Below are 24,047 nucleotides of genomic sequence, written 5' to 3'. Positions count from 1 at the left end.
CCCTTGTGTCCGGCAGATACGAGCACAGTCTGATAGGTTTGCAGTTGCTTGCATACACACCGTTATAAGAAGGAACTTCAGCCAAACCTGGAGGAAAAACACAATTTCTACTGGGGTTCTTACAATCCCACACTCAGCACTTAAGTTGATACCTTTTACATATAGCACAATTAACAGCATCCCTGGAAAATGAAAGTATGGAGCCTGGTGCAAAAGTACTCATGTCCAAAATTAACAATAGGTACTAAAGCTAGTCTTCTGGATGTAGTGAGTAGGCAAGATTAGTCAGTTTAGTCTCTTGGCTTACCCAGAGAGAACATCAATTCCAAGCTTCAGGCTGGAAGCGGAGTCAGAAAGAAACAGTACAAGAAACTATAATGTGATCATTACTAAAACAACAAATAATACCATCTGATCATCTAAACTTCACACATTGTTACTTTAGACAGAGTCCAATAAGATTTCCAGTGGTGACTGAACAGTATTTTTAGAGGAGTATCTTTCACATCTCCACTTTAACCCACTCTGATTCCTTATACAGGATACTATAATTAGCATGTTATTACTGTGGTGGCCATTATAACTGGTGGCCATTATATAATTTTCACCATAAAAATTAATTTTGAAACAATTAACAAAGGAACAGAGTGTTACTGGGAACCCTACAGGGGAAGTTGTATGAATGCCTGCAAGCTGTTTTATCTGCAGTCCTTTTCGCAGAGTTTGGAAGCTACTTAACTTGCACAGTGCATCATGAACTATTTTAAAAATTAAGGTCTTTATATGTAAATGCACGTTTAGTGAACATCAACATATTATGTTTATGGGTAAAGAAATGAATGTTCATAGGTACCAATCAGAATTTACAAAGGCTGTATCTATAAAATAGAACTTCTTCATAAAAGCAGAAAATATCTGCTGAGAAGTTCCTTTTAATGTTGAACTGAAAAAGCCCCTCACTTCAAGGGAGATTTATCATCATGAAATAATATAAAATAGACTCGAGGAGTGGGAGAGGAACACAAAACAAAATTGCAACAACACGCAGATTCGTCAGTTGTGCTTATAGTACTAGGTATCAAAATCTGCTCCCCCGAATTCAAATAGCAAGAATAGGTCTTCATCCTAATTATATTTGCTTGTAAAGGGAACAGTGGAAAGGGGGGAAAATATATTTTTTACAAATTATACAATAACCTAGAAATATTCATATAAAACCTGCTGCAGCGTAGCTTAGCATACCAGAAGGCTTTGAATTTAGGGCTGCTATGTGAGCAGGAATCTATCCACTCATAAATCTGAGGGGAAAAAACACTTACCTGGTTGTATCACAAGTTACCTTCATCTTCCCCTGCTGCCCCCACCCCCCCACCCCCCCGATCTGATTCTTTGAAAGCTCCACTACTACAAACCACGGTAACGTCCAAAAAGAGTTACCATGTCCTTGAGAAAGGAACTGCAATAACTGCAGCAAAATATGATCTGGCTCAGAAATGCATGCCCTCCTCTCTACCCGTGTTTCATTCCCAGGCTGTGCAAAGCGGTCTGAGCAAGGGAAACTTAGAGGAAGCTTTCCCCCATAGCATTCCCAGCTCCTTTCCTGTGAAACAAAATGTATCTTTTTTTGGTTTTGTTTTGGAGTTTCCTTGTACAGAACAGAACACTAATTTAGCCCCCAGATTTCAGCTCAGTGAAGCTGAGTGATGCTTGCTGCAGTCTGTTTGACATCCACTAGACAAATGCTAACCCAAACCAACAAAGGCAAGAGTAACGGATTTCTTGTCTTTCCCTTTCAGAAAAGGAAACGAGAAGAAAACAAAGCCATTGCAGTAAAGCAGAGCAGGGACTTCCCACACAGCCTTGCTAATGTCCCTTAATCCTCATCTCTAAACATTTCTGGTGTTACTCAAGTGTCTCTTGATCAAAGACAGTCGCTTGCACCAAACCCAATAGCTGACTGGTAACATGTTCAAACACTTGTCAGCATCTAGCAGGCAGTAGTTTGCAAGTGAGCTAAGCTATAATTAAAGGCACAATTTTCAATTCAAAAGGTTATTGTATAAGTCATTACCTCATCAAGCTTTCTGCCAGCACAAAGGTTTAAAACATCATATGACTCCTCTTAAAAATGACAAGGCATTCACTATTTTAAATGCATCCATTAGCTTTTCCCATTCATGCTTCTTCCATTACAACTCCAATGCTGAGTTGTTCAACAAACATTGTTATCAGCAGTATACATACAACGGCTGCTTCTGTCGTACCTGGATAACTATTCTCTCGTGTGTATAAGAAAAATGGGGAGAAGACAAGTGTTAACTAGTATAAAGGCACACAGTGTGTCCTGAGCCTATTTTCCAGATCTTTAAGCCAAGGGAAATCATACAGCTAAAAAAAACCCTCCAAAACAACCCCTTACCCTGATGCAAACAAGGCTGGCCAGGGGCAGGGAAATGCTGCATTATGCAAAATAGAGCAACAGTTCACCTGAAAGCAAGCATTGAAAAGTTCCAGGTTTTTTACTGGATGCAGACATTGCCTGGACACATATACTGGGATCTGCCCTGATTTCCTTCCTGCTGTTCTCTGACTCCCAATTTAATTTTCTCAAACAAAAAGGTTATTCTCCCTAACCACTGTAAGAAAACGTAACCTCCAGCACTACTTTAGCTTAATGCGTTATTACAACCAGTCACAGCAGCATACTTGTGTGGTATGTGTATATATATTTTGCTGCTTTACAGATGCAACAAAATATCCTTCATTTTTTATAATTTGCAGAGATACTTCGCAGGTGTATATTATATGCAAAAATATTAGAAGCTCAGAACATAAAATGTCTTTGTTTCAAAAACACCTTTGAAAAAATATAATTGAGCTTTTATGCTTTAAAGAAGAATATGAAATTAGCATAAGCGTAATGTGCATTTACACATTAATACTTTTAAGTGGCTATTGAACAGAAACCTTTATGTTGCTTATTTTCTTATCGCTGGTAATTAACAGCAACAAAAATAGGAGCTTAAGTAAACATCAACTAGATTTAAAACCCCCCCAAATCCACTAACTAAAACACACACCTACCTACACAGAGAAGAAAATATCCTGAACGTTGAATATAATGACGAGAAATTAAAACATTATCTGGAGCCAAGTTAGCTTTTAAAAACGTAACAATGGGGTTGTCTCATTTTCAAGAGCTGCCTACCACTACTGCCTACAAATAGCAGGCAATAGTAAGACAATTTTCCAAGAAAGAAATACTGCTAGACGGAGATTTGACTGCAGGAGGCTTCTTGAGAGAAATATCAACTATTTTAACTTCTACCTCAAGAGATTAAGCTGTCAGCCTACATTAGAAATTAGAACATGCAGGATTGAACTCTCAATTTTTCTTCTTTATTAAAAACTGGGAAATGTATTAGCAGAGCAGCAGCTAAAAAGACATGGGAATGAAAATCGCCAGAGCTTGCCTGTAAGGGGCATTTGCCACCTGCTATTTCAAATGGAACCTTTATAATATAAATTCGTGTTAAAGAGAGAATTGTAAACTCCTCCCACAGTGAAAAATCCCTCATCTACAGAGAGCGGCATTTTTATATCACTAAAGGGGAAATACAGGGAGGAAGATTAGGCTATCGAATCTCCTTTTAGAAGGTGGCCTTGCACCATGGGTTAGGCATGACAAATCCACCAATACTGCGCAAACCACTAGGCACCACAGAGCTGTGCTCCTTAGCACTGAGGATAAGATTTAGAGTCAATCTCTATACTAGTCCAAAGTTTAAGTGGAGGGCTAAGGTTTATATGAAGACTTGTCAGAAGCTCACCATGCAAGATAAACATAAAATGAAGGCTTGTTATGAGGCACTGACAGAAGACAGGCATGCCTTCAGAGTAGTCTGCTAAACCACAGCTATTACCCACCCCACTGACTAAGCTGGTCTCTCCTGAAGATGCTCACACTGTATATCCAGTGTGATTACATATCCACAAAAATAAGTGCTTTTTTTTTTTTCTCAAGTTGAAGCAAAAGTGTTAAAGTGCCTAATCCTGCAAGTATGACCAGGGCATGCTCAGTAGTCCAAATGAAGCTGGACCAAAATTTACACAGATCCAACTGTGGGACCAAGGCCCTCTGCCAGGTGAGCATCTGAAACACTTCCCATGAAGTATATTAAGCCACTCTCTTGCCTTGAGTGATACTGCACAGACCAAACTCAAAGCAGTAATGTGTTCAAGGATCTCTTAAGAACAAAAAAGCGTTAAGTCTAAAGAAGGCAAAAGAAAGAATAGCCAGAATTAGAAAATCTAGGATTAGAGACAATAAACTCAAGTATATCTGGGGAAACCTTAGCCAGTTACTAATCTGCACTTAGTTCTTCAATATCTTGCATTGAAAACTCACCTGAGTTATACATTTAAAAAGAGCAAGTGTTATGGCCCTTATTTATATAAATCATTGGTATTTTCACCAAGAACAGACTATAGTTTATAACCAGCCTATAGCTGTCTAGATAGTTTATAATCAGCCATATGTAATCAATAGCCATTAGTAAGAGCTATTTAAAAACATAACCAGATGATAAATCTCTTTTGTAGTTCGTAACATCTGGGAAGAATTATCTTCTGTACTCAGGGGCATCACATAGCTGGACACTACAGCTCTTCTAAACCTCTGTTGATAAAAACTCTCATTGAAACATCACAGACTTTTAGGGCAATTTCTTCCTCCTAGAATTCAAAAGAAAAAACTCTTTTCTTTTTTACATCTAGGACGAAATTAGCTATCCTATCCCACTAATTCGAATGAACTTTTAAGCTACTGCAAAGCAGGATATTCTTCCCTTTTCTTCACCAAAAGGAGTAACAAGGGGTGGAGGACCTAACCTTGACCTCTCTGTCCCTCTCCTCAATGCAGCACTGCAGCTACATGTATGTTCTGTGCTCTACAGACTATGAGCACTGAGACTCTGTGTCTACTGCTAAACCAGTTGACTTCCCTAGCTAAAAGACTATTGATAGAAGTAACTGCCGCTGAGGTATTTTCCATATAAGATACTTCAAAGCAACTTTTCTCATTTTGATGAAAAACAAAAGGTAGACAAGCTACATGGCAAAAGCTGGTATTTTCTTTATTCTGAATATTTCTACAGCACTACTGTCATATCACAGAACATCTTCTGAGTTTCACTCTCTGTAGAGTAGCGGTTACCAGACTTCAGAAGGTGCCAAGGCACACAGGAATTAGTGGTGTAGATGTGGACACTTTAAAAAATATCTGAGAGAAGAGCAGGCGCTGATTTAATCGCAACCCAGGAGAGCCTATCTACAAGGGGCAGCCAAACTTGGACCTTGAGATATCCAGCATCACATGTGTTATACATTTCAATTGCCAGAAGCACTAGAATAGGCACTTCAGTGTTATGACTATGTGCAAGAAATCACTGCTGTCTGTTGGCATCATGTTTATCACATGGTCTTGTTACTCTCATGGGTGCTGGCAGCCCACATACTTTCTCTCCAGACATCATTCATCATCTCTAGGTCTGGCACCAGGAATAAAAGGCAAACCCTGTTCATTAATCCGGTCTGGAAATCCCATTCCTGGAAATTTTCAAAATCACATTTTCTGTATCCAACTCCTCTGCACATTCATCCAATGGAATATTTTTAGGCACATTGAATACTTTCATGTATAATCCAGTGGAAAGACCCTGTAGCTGTAATTCTCAATCCTGTAACAACTGCACTGCACTTCGCTTAAATTTAAGATCCTTTATATTCTGCAGGCCTTCAATGCCCACAAAGAAAAGAATACTTTCCTAAATACTTTGTATACTTGGAAGACCAATCTGACAGAGCTTGTATGACGCTGAAGTATATTTGCATTTAAAACACTTTCTCTCCATTAATGGACAACAAGTAGCTGCTAATTTCTTGTGTGTGGCAGAAAACACGGCTTTGTTTCTTTATCACTATTACTACTTTATAATTTTAGTCTCGTATTATATGCCGTCACTCTTTTCAGCACCTTCTAACATTTGCTACTTCTCTTGCTGACTTTTACAGAGTTTGCTTCTCCTTTTATTTACTGTTCATGAAACACTGGAACATGGGGACACCTATTAATTATATCCAGACACATTTGTTCACTGCTTGTCAAAGCCTTTGCTCTCTGCTGGGTTTCTTTTACTGTTTTATTTTAGAGGAAAGAAAAACATCTGTTTTCATATTATCCTTACTTGTTCTTAGGTTCTGGAAAAGAAAGAGAAAATACATGAGCAGCAAACTTGAGGGGGTGAAGAGGTATCCAAAGTCATTGCTCAGAGCCAGCTAGAGGCCGTCAGGGTTTATTAGGTCAAGTACAACTCCACATGAATAAAACTGTATGGTTTCCTTGCCTGTCCCTTAGCAAACAAGTCAGTGAGGAGCCAGGTTGGCTGTTTTTAGCCCCTTTTACTCCATCAAGAGGAGCTTGGCTGTAAACTCACACAAGAGGCACTTCTGGAGAGAAGAGAATAGTGTCCTCCCATGAGTACACATAGCACTTAGCATGCAAGTTAAAGAGCCCCAATAGACTTAAAGCCTAAATCAAAGCACAGAAAAACTGCAAAAACACAATATATGAAAAAGAAAGGTAAAAGCCACTCTGTACTTTTATTGCATATGGGTTTTGCCAATTTCTGTATTTAATAGAGTTTTTGGAAGGATGCTTACTTAGATAAAGTCTAGCAAATCAAACCCAAGGGAAAGCCTAGCCTAAGAAAATAAAGTAACCTTTCCTTTTTTAATGTGGAATTGTTTTTAGAAATGCCTCCTCATCCAAACTGCGGCCAACTTTTCTTAATGTTTTCTTCTCGGCTACAAAGTGATGGTCACAGTGACCTTTTATTCTTCACCTAACCATCTTTTAATGACCAGCTCTATTATTCTAGCATTGTAGTCTCAGTTTTTAACTTCAGTCTCTGGCTGCTAAATCTGCATACCTTTGCTCTGTTGACACTCCCAGCACACTCTAGAAATTGCAGATTCAAAGGTCCTCTCCAAGCAACAACTGGAGTCCTATGGTCTACCTAAGTAGGTCTTCTTACTCCCTCCTTCCTTGCTGAAAGTTTAAGCTATACCAACCTCCAGCTTAAATTCCAAGTTAGATTTTTTTCGTATCTGTTTTAGTACTGTATTTTTCCCCACAATCAATTTTAAGGGGCTCTCTTGCAAGTTTCAAAGACAAATACCTATAGGCAATCTAGAGAAACATACGGTGACCTACAAGAGGAGGAATCTGTGCTTTGCTCTCACCCCAAATCATCTGAAAACAGGACATAGTTCAAGTTCACCCACAACACTTGGGAGAAGCTCTTTGTCTAGCAAAGAAAGGAATCAGACTTTCATCTGACACTATGCTTTAAAGGAAGATGCATTAAATTTTCTCAAATTTGTTATTATAAAGCTATACTTAAATGTGAGGAGAGGTTTTTACTGGTCTACATAGAAACCTTTCAATCATGTTAACCCTCTAAATGGTTGTTACAATATTTTTAAACCTACCATAAAATATTACGGGAGCTTAAATATTTTTTCAAGGGAACACCATGAATAGCTTGGAGCTCTACGCTCCATTATTCACCACTTAGAAATGACCTGAATACCACCAGAGATATGCCCCCCAGTTTGGGAACTCCTGTTCTCATTTGCTGCTATTTACTTACTTGGTGCTGTTAACTTAGGGCTTTGGTTACATGAACCGCAACATATGCTCACATGCTCAACGAAGAGTTGGAAAGTCACCCCTTGATTCATATAAGATGTCAAGATAAATACTTGAAAAAAGGATCTCTGTGAGATGAATTAACTACATATCTCTGCACTTCACACTTGTTTGTATTAAGCAATACAATAAAAACTCTGAGAGTAAGCACTGCATTTTAAAGACTTTTTATACCTTTTGAAAGCTTACATTTAAGATTGCACTTGAAAACAAACCAGTTATCAGTTTATACAAGGCAGCAATCATCTACAGAGAATTTTTATTAAAAGTAGCTTGTGTGAAGCTGTATTTTCTTTTTCCAACTTGCAAGGATTTATTCTTTAGAATGCAAGCACACACACAGCAGATATTATTAGTTTCATGTTGTGTGTGTACTCTAAGAGTGACCCCTTCCTTTCCAGTCTTCAATCTCCTCATGTAAATACAAGTTATTCTGGTTTAAATTCTAAGTAAATACATTTATAACCCCCCAGAAACAATAGCCACAGTAGCATATTCTGTATAATGAACTTAGAAGAATATTTTGCAAAATATTCTTTCAAAACCTGCTCCAGATAACAGGTAAACTGCAGAAGGCAGATGACAACCATAAAAGAGAAGTACAACTTCACATCTTGATAATAAAGCTGCAGTTTGAAGTCTAATGAATGTGTGTTGCATGGTCAGGCCTTGTTGTTTATTTACATTTATCGCCATCCAGGCTGTCTTTTAACAACTAGGAATCTACTGGACAAAGTAGAACAAAAAAAGATATTCAACTTCTCTTTGCATTATAAAGGAGGAAGTGATTGCATCTTTTTGCTAGCACAGAGAGAATTTACTAATGAAACATCAAAACATTGGATTGCACTGATAAATAGTTACTAGAGTCTAATTAAGCAGATAAATTCCACTTTTCAGATTTAAAGGGCAGACTTTAATCTGGCCCAAGCATTCTTGGCTTATTTGTACATACAATAGCAACGTATGTATGTTGACAAAGAAAATCTGGACTTGAACAGTACAGTTAGTGCCTGTACTTCTCTGAATCATGCATGTAATGCAGCACTTGTCTTGATAAGTCTTGATTTATTTCTCTGTATGACAGCTTAATTTCAGGCTCTGTGTTGTAAAATAATAATAATAATAATCATAACAATGAAAAAATAAATAATGCTACAGTCTCAACAATACCCTTAATGCTGGAAGCTATTAATCTGTATTTTGCAAGCCTTCCTTTGTTTCCAGGCTCAGGTCCTGTTGTATTTTCATTACTTATTAACAGTAGCTGATGGTATTGTCAAATTAGTAGGATTAACCTACTTTAAAAAGGAAATTAGGTCAGTTACTATCTTCATGCCCAGCCTGCTTTGTTACAACTTCTCTTGCATCCTACAAAAATAGGTGGTTTCCTATGGAAAAGGCAGATCTGTGTGCAAGTCTGCTTCATCTCAGACTGACAAAACACAACACAGAAATGTGGCAGACAGAAGGCTCCAACCACGCTACAACAGCTTCTGCTGATACAAACCTTTCAGGCAAAGAAATAAGACTTACAGTAGACTGTTAGGAGGTGCTCCTTTATCAGGCTGTTTGCAACGGTTAAGAAATAATTTGTGCTATTACATACTTCTGATATTTGAATCACACCTAAAAATCACTCCAAACAATTTGAGATTATCTTCACCAAAAGCCCTAAGAACGTGCCTTCCACGTCTACCTTGCTGAAGCAATGAATACTTAGATGAAACAACTACTGACAGAGAAATGCATTCAGCCCCCAATCATGCTACTAATCCTCTCTGACCAGAGATCAAGTAGGGATTTATCCACAGTAACAGTTTTCAGTTGCTATTACAGCATCTGATACAAAAATACAGGCTCCTTCTAAAACCTAACATACTTAAGGGAAGCAAAGCTGCAAAGTGTCCCAGCAGCAATGCCTACATCTGATTAAGTTGCACTTCCAGTGCAGTGTTCTCGGCAACTGCCCCTGCCTCAGGTTAGCTGCGAAATACAAACCCGGCTACTCCTCCGCCATGCCACGACTCAAAAGATGACAGGCTCTGGAGACCAAGGCACTGCTCATTCTATCCTCAGGCTTTTGAGTGCTCTTCGTGTTGCTCTGCTCTTGGCTCCCTGTTTTTTCACTATAGGTATGAAGTAGAGCATAAGGTCAGCAATGGAAATTGTTCATTTAAGCAGGGGAATCTGTTGTGCGCCCACGGAACGAGCCTGTTCCTGTCTCCTCTAATTACACACAGGTCCCAGCAAGAACCCAGGGCAGAGCTCTAAGACTGTTGCCTTCAGAGAAGTTTTTATTCTGACTCCAGTTCCTCTGTGGCAGGGGATCCTCCTTACTGCCTTTTCAGAAAAAAAAAAAAAAAAAAGATTGACCTCCATACGGTAATAAACTAAGAGAAAAGCAGAGGTAGAATTATCCCTCCAGCATTTCTTTTATAGTTCTTCTCCAAACCACTTTCACAGTTGCTGTCTCACATTCACACTGAGGCAGGAAAATTAACATGTAGGAAAAGCATACTGAGGTTGTATATAATTTAGACAGCGAGCTATCTGCATCTAGGAAAAATAACCGAAAATAATGGCTTTCTTTTTTCCTCTTTCCTCCCAAGTTCCAGCTGATCTATAAGTAACAATGAACAAACTGCAATTTTGCTCCACAAGAGCAGAGAGAGGAGAAGGAGAGTATGACAAATCCCAGTAGTGCAGGGCATTACTTTCTCTAGAATAACAAGCTCCCATGATTCAATCTTTAGCATTTCTTGGAATCCACTTCTCCCTTCCACGCTCACCCATTTGCAAGGATATTGCCAAGATAAACTGCATCACCAGGAAGCCTGAGATTACTCAAGGGACATGAGAGCTGCTGCAGAACCACCCCCACAAAAGAGAAAAAAGCCTCATAAATCCTCATAAACACCCCTGTGGTTCCTTACTGTGGCAGTTTTTAGCAGATTGCAGAAAGAAAATCTTTTCTGCTTAAAAACAACTTTTGCAGAGTAGAAGGAGAACCAAGCAGCATTCAGCACATACAGACTCTCCACTCCCCTTGAGTTAGCTTACAAGTCCAGCAAAGTATCTAAGTATCAAGTTGCATTAAACAGGGACTATTACAATTTCTCTTTTCTCTGTATTCTTCAGGCAATACATGCGATATGCAGGCAAATCAACATCACCATGGGCTGTCTCTCTGAATGTCAAACTTGGACTGACTACTTTTATCTAAATTTTGTTTGTGTTTTGGGGTTTTTTGTTTGTTTGTTTTCCAGGATCATCTCCACACAGGAGCCACATGAATATTTCCAGCTGTGAAACAGATCTGGATTTTGTAACAGGATTTTGTTTCCCAGAAGAAATGTGTAGACTTGAAAGAGAAAATCAATGACAGTACAGTAAGCAATGTGCAGATCAAAATGGCATTTATCACTTGTACAGCAAATGATGCATCAGCAGGTATTTTTGTCCATTCACACCACAAAGCACAGCTAAGAAAGGCAGAAGCAAGTTCTGAAGACGTATATAATGCCGATTAGCTCACAGGTAAATGAAATGACAGAGAAGCCAACTGCAAGACAAATAACTTAAGGATATACATTGAAGTTTGCTCATCATCACTGTGTAATGAATGCTCATTTTATCCTTAACACCATTCCTCTTGAGAGCTGAGCGCTTTAAGAACTGGGGATTATCTGCATCCAAAATTTCTTAAGTAAATATCCCACACCAAATTCTTGTTTTGTGGCAACATACTATATCTCTGGCATTTTCCTCATTGCCAGGAGCACATCACAGACAAACACTACTAAGCAACAACCTTGGGAAAAGCACCCTCCTCCCTCCAATCCCTACACAAGCAGCTTTGCTGCTTGTGGGCAGGATATTCTGCTCTTCCCACGCACAAGCCAGAAATGACGTAATTTGCAGAGAGAGTTCACATGCTCTTTACCTTGTAGCAAACATTGCTCTCAGGGAAGAGAAGGTAGCAGCATCTTCTTTCAGAGCCTTCAGCTCATTGCGCAGCTTCATCATCGTCTCCGTAACCATAGCTTTCTCATTTTCATACTTGCTTTTTAAGTTGGCAAGGGCGACCTCTGCAGTCTATTGTTCACCAAGAACAGAAACGTACTTGTTAACGAAACCCTTCACAAAGTGGTTGGTTAAGAGATTTCTCACCACCTTTCACATTATGAAACATTTACTTACACTTCTGGCCAACTTCTCTTGTACAGATTAAATAAAATTGCATTTTTGAACACTGGAAACAGATCAGACATATAGGGTTCCTATTGCCATTAGGCAAGTTAATGATAGCAGAATCTAGGAAGTTACAGAAAACACATTTAGAGGCACTTATCTCCAACTATTAAAATAAACACTGCATAATTCAATGCAAAACAGAAAAAGTCTGTTTACTATCTCTATATTTACACATATTCAAGCAATAGCTTGTACAGCTCTCCAACCTTCAAAAAGCATTCTGTATTTGCATATTTTGGAAAACCTTTACATGAAAATATGTGCAAAAGAAAATTTTGAAAGTATCTAATTATTTCTTGAACAACTCTATCCTTATTCTTCTTTCTTTTCTTGAGACAGTTTCAACTTGCCTTATCTTCAGAGGAAGCATCATGAAGCATGCCACATGATGGTCTCATGACAGTTAATTTACTACATTGCTAATGTGTACCAAGTGGCATAGTCCAACCCCCAAGACTAATTTTACCTTTGTCACCTATTCTCCTTTGACCATGTTTTTATATCACACCCTCATCTTGAAAGGCTTTATTTTTGCAGACAATTTGAGAGAGAAGATGACAAATTTAAGAACTATTTTAAGGGTAATTATCAGAATTCTTTCAAGTACAAAATAATTATTGCCTCTTCATCTTAGTATAATTTTCATTTTAGAATAATTTAGACACACACTAGACTGAAGCTATATTAAATAAAAATTTAAATGAATATGTGACAAGCAGAAGTCACAAGACCTGGCACTCAAGCTTTATAGTAGAACACCTACCTGCCTCTAATGAAACTGCCTGCCTTTTCTCAGCCTTATGACCAATACCAGCAACAAAAGCCCCATTGATTTCAGGGAATGGCAGTATGCCCTCAAAGATAAATTCTCATGTGTTCGTGACCTAATTCCCTGAGATTGCAACTTTTATGCCTATAACACCCTACTTACCTGTTTGTTGGCCTTCAGCACAGTCCTTAGAGTTGCTATCTGTTCTCTCTTGGTGCTTAGCAGGGACTTCAGCTTCAGAATTTCTTCCATGAGAGCTTCTTTGTCCTTGTCCACTACTGGCCCAAGTTCTTGGGTAGCAACACGCTGTCTAGACAACTCAGTTGTTCTGTCCACAGCAGCCTGCAGGTGTTTGATCTGATCCCGGATTATAGCAATCAAATTATAAATGTTCATTGGTTCTTTCCGAGGATCTGACACAGGAGATGGCAGAGATGACACTGGAGATGGGCTGGTGTCACCACTTCCACTCTCTGCCTTTCCTAGCTCTATAGATAACAGCCCTTTAGAAAGAAGAATAGGAGATTTTCTTCCCTTGGTCTCTGGACTGCTGCGTCCTCCTCTACCTTCCTTGTAGTAATCCAGCATCACTCTGTTTGGAGTTTCATTGTTGCACATGCAGACATGGTGATATAAATTGGCCAATTCTTCACTGAAGGTGACTAGTTCATCCTGGGCTACACTGAGGCTGCCCTGTGTTTCTCCAGCAACATCACTGACTTTCTTCAGCTCCTTCTCCAGTCTGGCCACCTGTTCTCTATCATGCCTACTGGATTTTTCTAATGAGGTGATCTTTTCAGTGAGAGCTTGGCTGTCAGTCTCATATCTGCTCTTCTCCTCCTCATACTTAGACTCACACTCCTTATATTTGGCCTTAAGATTTTTAAGTTCTTCTTTAAGGTCAGTAATTTCTGCCACAGCCACTTTGTATTTACACTCTAAGATCTCTGGCCCATTGATGTCAACTTCATAATAATCTCCATCTTCATGGCTGTCTCGGTCCTTCTCATTGTCAAGGGCAGACTGACGTTCCTTACTGACCTGGAGCTTCTTCATTGCGTTCAGGTTTTCTGTGAGCCTGCCAACTTTCTCATGCTGCTCTGAGAGGGCTCCACGTGTATTTTCTAGCTGCTTTTGAGATTCTTGTAGCGTAGTTAGCAAGTTCATCTTTTCTCTTTCCATCTGAAATGCATGAAAACAGACATCTATGTAAAGAAAACAGTATCACACAAATGGCTTTATTTTATTGCAAGAGAAAAAAAGTTAGCCATAGCCAAAATCCATAAAGTTACAGAAATCTAATCACTTGCATATTATGGAAAAAGCTATTTCATTTACTCCAAAACTATGTCAAGCATAGTGCTGCTCCTCAAATCTTTGTTATTTCCATTCCAAAAAAAGCACAATTTTAGGCATTTCTTTTCTTTCATGGTTGGGGGCTTCATCCAAAAAAAAAAAAAAAAAAAAAAAGAAATTCCTGCTATCTTGAAAATTGTGAAGAATATTTTGGAAAGCATGGAATTACTCAATAAAAGAAGCTTAAAGTTTCATTAAAAGATAGTCCAATTTGGATTAAAGGAAAATTTTCTGACAGATTAGGATATTACAAAATGAAAGACTTCAAGAATAGAGGAGAAACTTTAAATTGTTAATGTAAATTTTGATTTGGAAAAAACCTACAAAAAGCCCAATCATTTTTCCACGAGGCCTTTTTCTTATAAAACTCATTTAATTATTGACAAAGTAATTTTAAGAGATTTCTACTCAACACAAACATGTGCTTTCCTTCAAACTCTCCAAGCTCCCAGTAGCATGTATATAACACAGAAACGCTTGGCACTTATTAAGGATATATGGTCTTAGAACTAATTACAGAAAATAGATATTATATATTTACAATCTACTTTCTCAGACAAGTATATGTGGGAATAGGTTTAATTTCACCAAGTGGGTTGTTCAACATATAGCTGGTATATGTATGAAGTACATAAAAACAGAACTCTTCATCTTGCACAAGGTTTTTCAGAGGTGTATAAAAAAACCCTTTTTTGAAGATGAAAATGTCTGGAATAATTACCATTTTTGGGGAAAATATTTCACTCATTGGCTATGCTTCCTGCTGCTGGTGACTTAAGTAGGCACAAAATGTACTGCAGAGAAAATGCCTTCTGACATTCCTCCAAATACAGGACATGACCGACTTCTAGCTTCTTTGGATTGAAAAGCAGGCTATAGACTTCTATCAACAAACATTCAACATCCTCAAATTCTCAAAAAATCCCAGAGATTTTACAAATATAGTTCATATTGTACAATGGTCACATAAGATACTGAGAAGACTGAAAGTCATTTTGAATAAACTTTAGCTATTATTTAGAAATACATAGTCATTTCACAAACACATTTACCTGTACAAGCTGTTGTTTCAGTTTCTGGATTTCAGAAATATTTAATTCACTCAGAAGATCTGAAACCAAACTTGGGGCTGGAGGGAAGCTTTCATTTTTCTTGGGAGTTGATGTATTATTCTTGCCATTGCTAAGTTTGCTGAGGCAGTTTTGTTCAAATCCATTCATGATTTCATCATTATTGGGCTCTGTGGCTTCATCACTAAATTTCAGTCCATCCAAAGAGATGTTCAGGTGGCTGTTGTACATGGAGTCATTAATGTTCATGTAGTGAGAAAGCTCCTTGCGAAGATTGTTCTTCTGCTCACGCTCCGTCTTCAGTGTCTCTAAGGCCTCCTCAAGCTGGCGTTCAGAGATCTCCTTCAGCCGTATGGCATCTTCCAGCTGACTATTGAGAAATTCTGTTTCCTCTTCAAGCCTTTTGATTTCATGTTTCAGGCCTTCAAACTCCACCTGGAAATACATAAAGGAGAGAAAACTGCTATTGGAAATGTCTGCCTGCAAGGCACAAAGTAATTTTACTTTTGTATGCTTTATTTCACTGACTATGGCAAGAAGGGAGTTTTTTTTCAATTCAAGAGTCTAATTTCCGTACTATAACTGTAAACACTACCCGCTTAATCTACTTTCAGAGAGACCATGGAATAAAATTTCTCAGCGAACTGTTAAATGAGCTGATCTACTCCAGCTTAATTAAGACAGTTGTGAGATGCAACATGCGATACAGAGGCATCACAGAACAGGCTTCCCTAGCACATTATGCAAACTCCTTCTGTGCTTGATTAACAAACTGCCTGGCCAACCTTCCCACAAATTTGATCTCAGCATTTTCAAAACCCAGGATCCCAAAGCTATGCATCTGATTCACTGTTAGACTGCTGTTAGAATATGCCAGTGGGCTTAGAACTGTTAGGATGCACCTAGAGATCAAACTCTGCTTTTACACATTCAAAATAAAATGTTTTATTACTTCTGTTGTCATCATTTCAGTACATCTTGAAAGGGCTACAAATCAGCCTCATTGTGCTGCAGCATGAAATCTGACTTCATACTGTAAATTTCTTTAGCTGTAAAATTTTATCTCTTGTACACTGAACTTACAAACACCGACAATTATACAAGAGGGGGGAAAGCTTAAAGAAAATTTTCCTTGACAGCTATTAAAAAAATTTCAGATGTCAGTACACACCCACTCCGGTAGTACTGAACCACGCAATTTTAAAACCAGGAACCAACCATGTTAATTCAGATTTGCAAGTTATAGCCTGGGAAAACTTGACAGCTTCTTCTATTTATCTCAGTTAACTAATATTTAATAAAATTCATCAAGTAGAATTATCACAAGGTTGAAAAAACAAAATAATACATTTTCACAAACAGAATTAGCTTTTGGTTCTCAATATATCCACTGAACCCAAATATTACTGGCAACTGAAAAGATAACGTCTGAGGTTAAATTTGGCTCAGCCTAGAATAACAGCATTCTTGAATATATTTAAGAGCATGAACATACAGCTGGGAACTTTCACTCGCACCTCCCAAGACAAAGAATGAGGAGGAAGAAAAAAAAAGGAGGAGGAGTTAAAAAGAAAGAAAGAAAAAAAAAAACAGAAGTAGCTAACTACATAGATCAGAATTTACCAGATCACTGCCTCTTCCACGCAGAGGGTAACAGCCCCTTCATCTCTACCACACAACTCAAGGTGCCCAAGCCCCATGATCAGACAAAATATATGGTCCAACTTGGCCCCTCTTTTGGGCAGAGAGGGGCAACACTGTAGCCAAAGTGACGAACATTGATATGGAGAGGCATGAAACATTCAATATCCCAAACACCTTGCTCAGTAGGGCAGCTCCATTCAGACCACTGAGAAGGAGATCTGATTAAGAAAGAACAAATCCTAGTAAGCTTTTGCCATGTGCTCAATTTAACAGATGGAAATAAAACTCTTGTTTTCTTCAAGAGCTTTTTATTTCAGCAACATTACATTGTTTTCCTCAATTGAACATTGAATGGGATTATACAATAAGACTGACAGAGACCTGAAGAAAAATAGCTAGACTCTAGTTGACAGATGAATAAGTGAATCGAGCCAAAGAGCACGTCTAATCTAATTACCTCTGCAAATGATAACTCAGGGAAATTCTTGAGTTGTTCCAAAAATGCAGTTTTCTTTTTTAAGACTCTGAAGATAGATGGAACTGTGCAATTAAATGTGGCTTTTCAGATATGCAATCACACAGGTCTAACAGCACAGAGAAACTACAACAGTGGTCCATGTTTTTGAAAGTAGCTAGAAGAGAGGAAGAGCACAGAACTGGAGAGGTAACGCAAGCATGAAGTGTCAATAAATTTTGAGAATTACACCAATTAGACACTGTGGAAGAGGAAGGATGGTGGGTATTGCAAAGAAGTCAAAAAACTAATGTAGTGAAAAGACTAAACTGAGTAACAAAGCAGAGTGGTAGATATCCTACTTCTAACAAAGAACAAGTGGGGAATGGAAGGACTTGGATGCCAAAGCAGAAGCAATAAGGTTTCATGACCATGTAGAAATATAGTCAAAAAGGAGTAAGACACCAAGGGGACAACTCTTTGTACTAAAAGATGGAGTTTCTAGTTTCAACAGCAGCATGTAGAAAAGTGGTTGAATGTTCAGGCAACAAGACAGAAACATGTTGTAACATAGGAAGTGATTGGTGCTACCACAGCCATGCCCACTATTTTGAAAACTTACCTGATTTTGCTTCAGGACAGACACTTGCTTCTGGAGGCAGATGTTTTCCTCTTCAAGTTCAGTGTAGTCTTGCAGGAGACGTGCTTCTCTGAATTTATATTCTTTAATATCATCTCGCAGACGGGACCTTTGGATCTCCACGTTCTGGTTGACCTGGAAAAACAAACCATAAACATTAGTGACTTGGTCAGCTACAGTTAAAATTTAATTTCGAAACTTCATCCTTCTTTATATGCACTAACCAATTAGATTATATTCAAACAAACTTTTCCCCCCTGAAATTAAATTATAGAAACTCAAGTCATTTACACAGTAATTAGATTTTGTTTTCTTGCTTCTCTTACAAATTCTCACCCCACCCTTGCCTCAAATGAAAGTTAATGGGCAAGTGGGTAACATAGCACTCATTCCAAAGTTTTCTCCCTAACTATTAGCAACAGAGCAAAATTTTCTAGATTGGAAGTCAGATGCCTGAACTCATTAACACTTAAGTATGTCTTTTCATGAGAGAAAGATTATTTAAATTACCTTAGACGTTCATATTTGGATTTGCTCATGATTTTCCACAGAACTGTTAATATCTAAACGCTGACAACTATTGCAATAATTTGGGAATATTTTTTAAAGAATCTTTTCCGAGAAGGACATTGAGCTAATAAAGCTCAAATGAAACCCAAGATTCCAAGTAGAAAGACCGACCAACTGCAGTAAGTTCAAACATATTCCTTCCTTTCAGTGAAAATTTTTGCAGGACCTTAACATATACACTTTTAAATTTAAAAGTGTATATATTATTTGGGGATATACAAGAATGAAAATCAGTATAATGCACAGTTTTCTTTAGATCACTTGTCAATATACACAGACACTCAAATAACTATAGAGGTAGCATGTACTCAGCTACCTGAATGGCTCATTGTAGTTAGTAGTATATTTTTCAACAGTAATTTTCCTCATGTCTTTAAATACTTAAGTGGAAAAAAAAGTTCTAAAATATTAGCAAAAATATCTTCTGACAAAAATTAGGTAACATAACTGTCCAGAAAATAGTGGGCAAGCACTTTAGCAGCTGTAACCATCAAGAGATGGACTGGTTGTCTAAACAGTTCCAGATCTGCTCAAAACAAAAGCAAGCTCTTAAGAGAGGCTGCCCATCAATTCAGCTATTTAGGTTACGGTATCTTATTTCTGTTTTCATCAATTCAGAAGTAGCCAAGATGACTTCATCCTCTGGTACACAAACTCATATTCTCTTAGCATTCCCTACATCTGGTTGGAAACAAGAATATTAGCAACTATCTCTGCAAATGAATAAAATAAGGCCTGAGTCTTCTTGCAAGTAGGTAACAGGAATACACAGGAACAATACAATACAGCCATCAACAGGCACATATGGAAGTGCTGAGAGAAAGAAAATGTGTTTATGGCAGGAATGTATGCCAAGACTTAAATCTAGCATGTTCTGAACTCATAGGTAGAGTCAACTGCAACTGTAAGAGCAACAAATTGAAACTATAGCTCACTCATAGGTCAGGTAGAGACTAAACTATATAACTTGCATCCTTACTTGTACAAGTAAAGAAAAAAAATGACTTCCAAGCACTCTTGAGAGGCTAAAATAAGTATTAATTGCTAAAAGCAGACACTACAGTACAACACTGCAAACAAAAAGCTACTATATGCTATATTCCAAGGATGCCTTGCATTTCTCTACTCATTCCCAGAAAGCACTAGTATTTCATGACTGAAGAAATGTCTGATCCAGAGAGTCATGCAGTTTTGTGGGATTCTCCCACCTCATCCACACAGGTATTTTTCCCTTGAGGTTATGCCATGTCACTGCAAAACCAGGCCTAGGCTAAGACTCAACTCATGCTCAAGCTGGAAGCCTCCTGACAGATTCATTAAGCTTCCAGCCAGAAGTAGTTTAGTTAGGTTCAGAGTCTCTACTAAAACCTAGACTGCAAGGTCAAGTTTCAAAATTGAAGCTCCATAATTAACTATCCCATTAATAACACTATGCTTCACTACCCCTTTTCCCCAAGGATCTAAAAGCATTTAACATTACTGAAGTTTCAAAACATATTTTTGCATATATTGGTCTATCTGTATACAAATCCCAGTGCCACTGGGAAAGAAGTACTTTAGGCAACTAAAAGGTACAGGTTGACATAAACTCATGTCATAACTTCTCCTTAATGATTATGATTGAGACCTCACCTTTGGCAGAAAAGGCCTACAGCCAGATAAACTGTTCAACAGTTAAAATTGCAAGAGGTTCTTGCATCAAACTGAGTTTTATACAAATTAGGAGGTCATCTCTATTACTTGCCCCCTTCTCAAATAAATGAAATCCAGTGGAAGACCTCCCACAGATCGATGGGTAATCTTCTCTTCTCCTTTCTTCCTCCAAACCTGAACAGGTTGCTTTGCTCCTGTTCCTCCCTTGATGACCTAATGATGACTTAATCTTCACAGAGGTCAATGTCTGGAAAAGTCACTGCAACCATTATTTACCACAGAAAGAATGAGTTCCAGCCAATCCATTCGGTCACATTCAGAGCAATAGCAAAACCTTACTACCTAATGTGAAAATATCGTTGTGTTCTATCTAGCACAAGAAAAAAAAAAGAAAATCATTCTATTCCAATGTGTACAGGAAGGGCAGATTTAAAAATAGCTGCCTTGTTTCCTGACCAAGGAAGGAAGATATAACCTAGATTTATTGGCTGCTTAGCAAGCTGTACACTCGGCTTGCTCTTAGCATTTTCTTGTCAAATAAATGTGCATGTTGCAAGCTGCAAGGTTAAACTGGGTCCCATGCTATTTCAAATAATGAACCAAATATTTGGATTTTTTTTTTTGAGGGAAAGAAGTTAACTGCCTTCTTCCTCATTGGATTTTTATATTTATACAAGCAAAAAAATCCATATTCATATATTTCAAGACAAACATACCTTGCACATACTCTCACAGGTGTTGTTTCATACTCAAAGTATAGAAAATTGAAAGATGAATTGACCTACCGATGAGTTTGAAGCAGAACCCTCCTGTGATTTTAATTTTTTTTTTTTATTATTATTATTGCTTCAGTTACGCAACTAGGAATTCTTTATTCCTCCTCCAACCCAGCCAAAGATAGCAGAGAAGAGGGAGCTGTAAGACTGATTAGGCTCTTATATGAAAACTCAGATTTTACCCAAAGCAAATCACATTGCACTTAAAAAAAAATACCATTCCCACTCTGTGAAGAATTAGTGGCCATAAGATGCTATTGAGCATTCACCTCCCTGACAAAACCCCCTCAACTTCTTCAGCTAGAGGATACTCCGCACTGCACATAAGCATCCCACCTATCCCAAAGACGACTGATCACACAGGCTACATCCTAAAGTGATTTCACTCTGCCTAAGGACCACAGATCACACATTGATCTTGCTGCTAGAAAGCTTTTATTTGGCATTTTCATCCTGCTAAAGTCCTAGATAGGTCTTTTTACAGAAAGAGCCTGTTATACCTAAGCCTCAAAGAAGAAAGAGAAGAGATTAAGAAAAAAAAAATCCTTAGGAGATCCCTGAAGCTGATCATTTACAGGCAGACAAGCCACATCAAAGAACAAAGAACAGAAGAAATTGCTGTCTGCCTGTCATCTTAGTGAGACCTTCCCTTCTGGCTGCCATTCAAGAGACCACTGACAATCCCTATGTCGAAACCACCCTCCACAAGATCGCAGTGAATCATAAATCACACCGCTCTCTTCCTATTCCCCAGTCTCTGCCAGCAACACACCAGCCGCCGTCTATAAAGGCTCAGCCTTCCCTCCAAGAACGAGCAACAAGAAAACCCCATTACTTTAAAAGAAAAAGATCTACCCCTCCTGGGGGTAGATGGGGGTTATCAAGACAGATTTCATCTAACTCATGGGCAATTTTTGAAATGCTGAATTGCATAAGCATCCTAATTAGCAACAACAGTTTAATTCAAAAGGTAGGTGACACTGAAATTTGACAATTTACTTAAGACTACTTTCTCTCAAAGAAGTACACTTAAAACAAAATAAATTAAAAAACCTGCACTAAAACGAAGTAGTCCTAATGGTCAAAGTCTGGACAATGGTTGCAGATCTGCCTTATCCCAGAAGTACTATCAAAGCTGATAAAGTTCCCTGATTCCACAATAAGTACCAAGGGGCCCATTGCATTAACCAAGCTGCTTGCTCTCCTGTTAAATATAGGTTGATCTTACAAGTGAAGCTTTATCACTAGTACATTTTCTTTTACATTGAACTTCATCAGCTCATAAGGCCACAGGTCAGATTCAAGTTCCTTGCTATGCTATGCATACTTGGAGCAAATTTTACATGTCACTATTAGAGAGTCATCAAGTTTTACATGTCATTATTACAGAGTCATCAAGTTTAGTTTGCTCAAATTATTATTAATTCTAGTATTACATTCAGTGCTTCATGCAACAAATATTTGTAGAAATTATCATTCCAAACCATACACACATTGTGTTCTTCATGGGAAAGATGCACAAAAAAAGGATACAAACTCTTTGGAAGACACACAGGGTAGCTGGAAGGGATGGCAACTAACACACATCCTGTTGCTGTCAGTGTGTGTGCATGTGTGTAGGGGGGAAATTAATAAAGCATTACCTCTTAGACTTTTTACTAAATACCAGCACAAAAATTGGGAAGACTATTTCTAGGATATTTATGTAACTTACTGTCTTCTTCAGCACTTTTTTGAAAGAGGCATTCTGAATGTTTTTCTGAATTTTGTCTCTATTAATGGTTAGCTCTGTTGGTTAGAGCGTGGTGCTAATAACGCCAAGGTCCTGGGTTCGATCCCCGTATGGGCCACTCATTCGAGGGCTGGACTAGGTGATCTCCAGAGGTCCCTTCCAACCTTACCAATTCCATGATACACTGCTTTCTATTTCCAGAGCTGTCATTCCAGAAAGACATCCTCATAGTTAGATATCCTACCTACATGAAATACCAATGGTGCCGTTGGCTCAAGATCCAACTATGAAACTTTTCTATGTCCAAAGAGAAAATTTCAAGTCAATGACTATGCATTAATTCAACTAACAAGTTAAATGTCAAATTTACAGCTGCCTATGCAATTTTAATTGTGTATCCTTGTATATACAACCTTTACACACATGAGGAAAGGGGTCCTGCAGCAGTGAAGCACAAAACTGTGTAATTAAAGACTGGGATACTTCTGGAATATATTCCTGGAAGGGCTTCTGCATGAGAAACCAAAAATTTTTCCTTTAGTTTTCAAATGTTGAGCTCTTAAATAATACATATATATTTTTTGTCACAGATATAAAACCAAAACACACTAATATTTGAAAAGAAAAAGGGGGAAAGTTCCTTTAGGTCCATCTGTTTATCAGATACGAACCCAAGGTTTGGAAACCTGAATGTTCACTACTACAATGAAGGTCACTTCTATGACAAGGCTTTTTTCAGTCGCTTGCAACAGGAAACATTTTCCGGGGGAGAGAGAGGTAGGTCAGCTACACAGCAACACAGCACCGAAAAGCGTGGCTGGAGCTCCTGAAGATGCCCTTTTCTTCCTGTTTCTTCAGATGCTGGAGGTACAAGAGCTTCTCAAAATTTTGCACGTTCTATTGTTAGAATTACAGATTGATAAAATAACTATAAAACATACAAGAGTTGCATCATGACTTCCAAATACACAAATGTTTAATTTCCTAAATATAACAGCCACAATAAAGCTAGCCAACTCCTCGAAAGTGGTACTTCTTCACAGAAGCAACATCTCACACAGAGCAAAATCCAGAATTGAGAAGAGGGCTAGTGATACAGGTGAATATCCCTGCATCCCACCCCTCGTCTAACAGGCTTAGTGCTCAGTTTACCTAGAGCTCTGGAGGACTGTAAAATAAGCTATTCCAGGTATTTCTAACTATTTGCAATCCATTACTAACCACCATTAGCTATACAGGTTACTGTACTTGCCACATGTACTATTCAGAAGATCTGTCATCGTTTGTTTACATTCTAATATACTTACACTTTTTTCTTGAAAATAAGTTGAAAATAAATGTTTCATTATAGCTTT

At 38.2% G+C, this 24,047-nt stretch overlaps 1 protein-coding gene across 7 annotated transcripts in view; it reads right to left on the bottom strand.

Moving 5' to 3' along the window:
- The window catches only part of BICD2 (BICD cargo adaptor 2), a 96,101-nt gene that overhangs the window by 5,585 nt on the left and 66,469 nt on the right, over positions 1–24,047 (bottom strand). For 6 of the 7 annotated variants that reach the window (XM_062585200.1, XM_062585199.1, XM_062585201.1 and 3 more), the window contains exons 3-6: positions 17,944–18,096; positions 15,206–15,658; positions 12,960–13,979; positions 11,718–11,869 (exon numbers count right to left, since the gene is read on the bottom strand). In XM_062585200.1, coding sequence (XP_062441184.1) covers positions 11,718–11,869; positions 12,960–13,979; positions 15,206–15,658; positions 17,944–18,096 — 1,778 coding nt within the window. Of the gene's footprint in view, positions 1–11,717; positions 11,870–12,959; positions 13,980–15,205; positions 15,659–17,037; positions 17,086–17,943; positions 18,097–24,047 lie in introns of those variants that run through there. The other variant, XM_062585204.1, reaches the window with a different exon arrangement.

This window comes from Rhea pennata, chromosome 12 (assembly GCF_028389875.1).
Source record: "Rhea pennata isolate bPtePen1 chromosome 12, bPtePen1.pri, whole genome shotgun sequence".
NCBI classification, from domain to species: Eukaryota; Metazoa; Chordata; class Aves; order Rheiformes; family Rheidae; genus Rhea; species Rhea pennata.
Note: the sequence above shows the minus strand (reverse complement) of the source record. Positions and strands in the feature narration are given on the sequence as shown.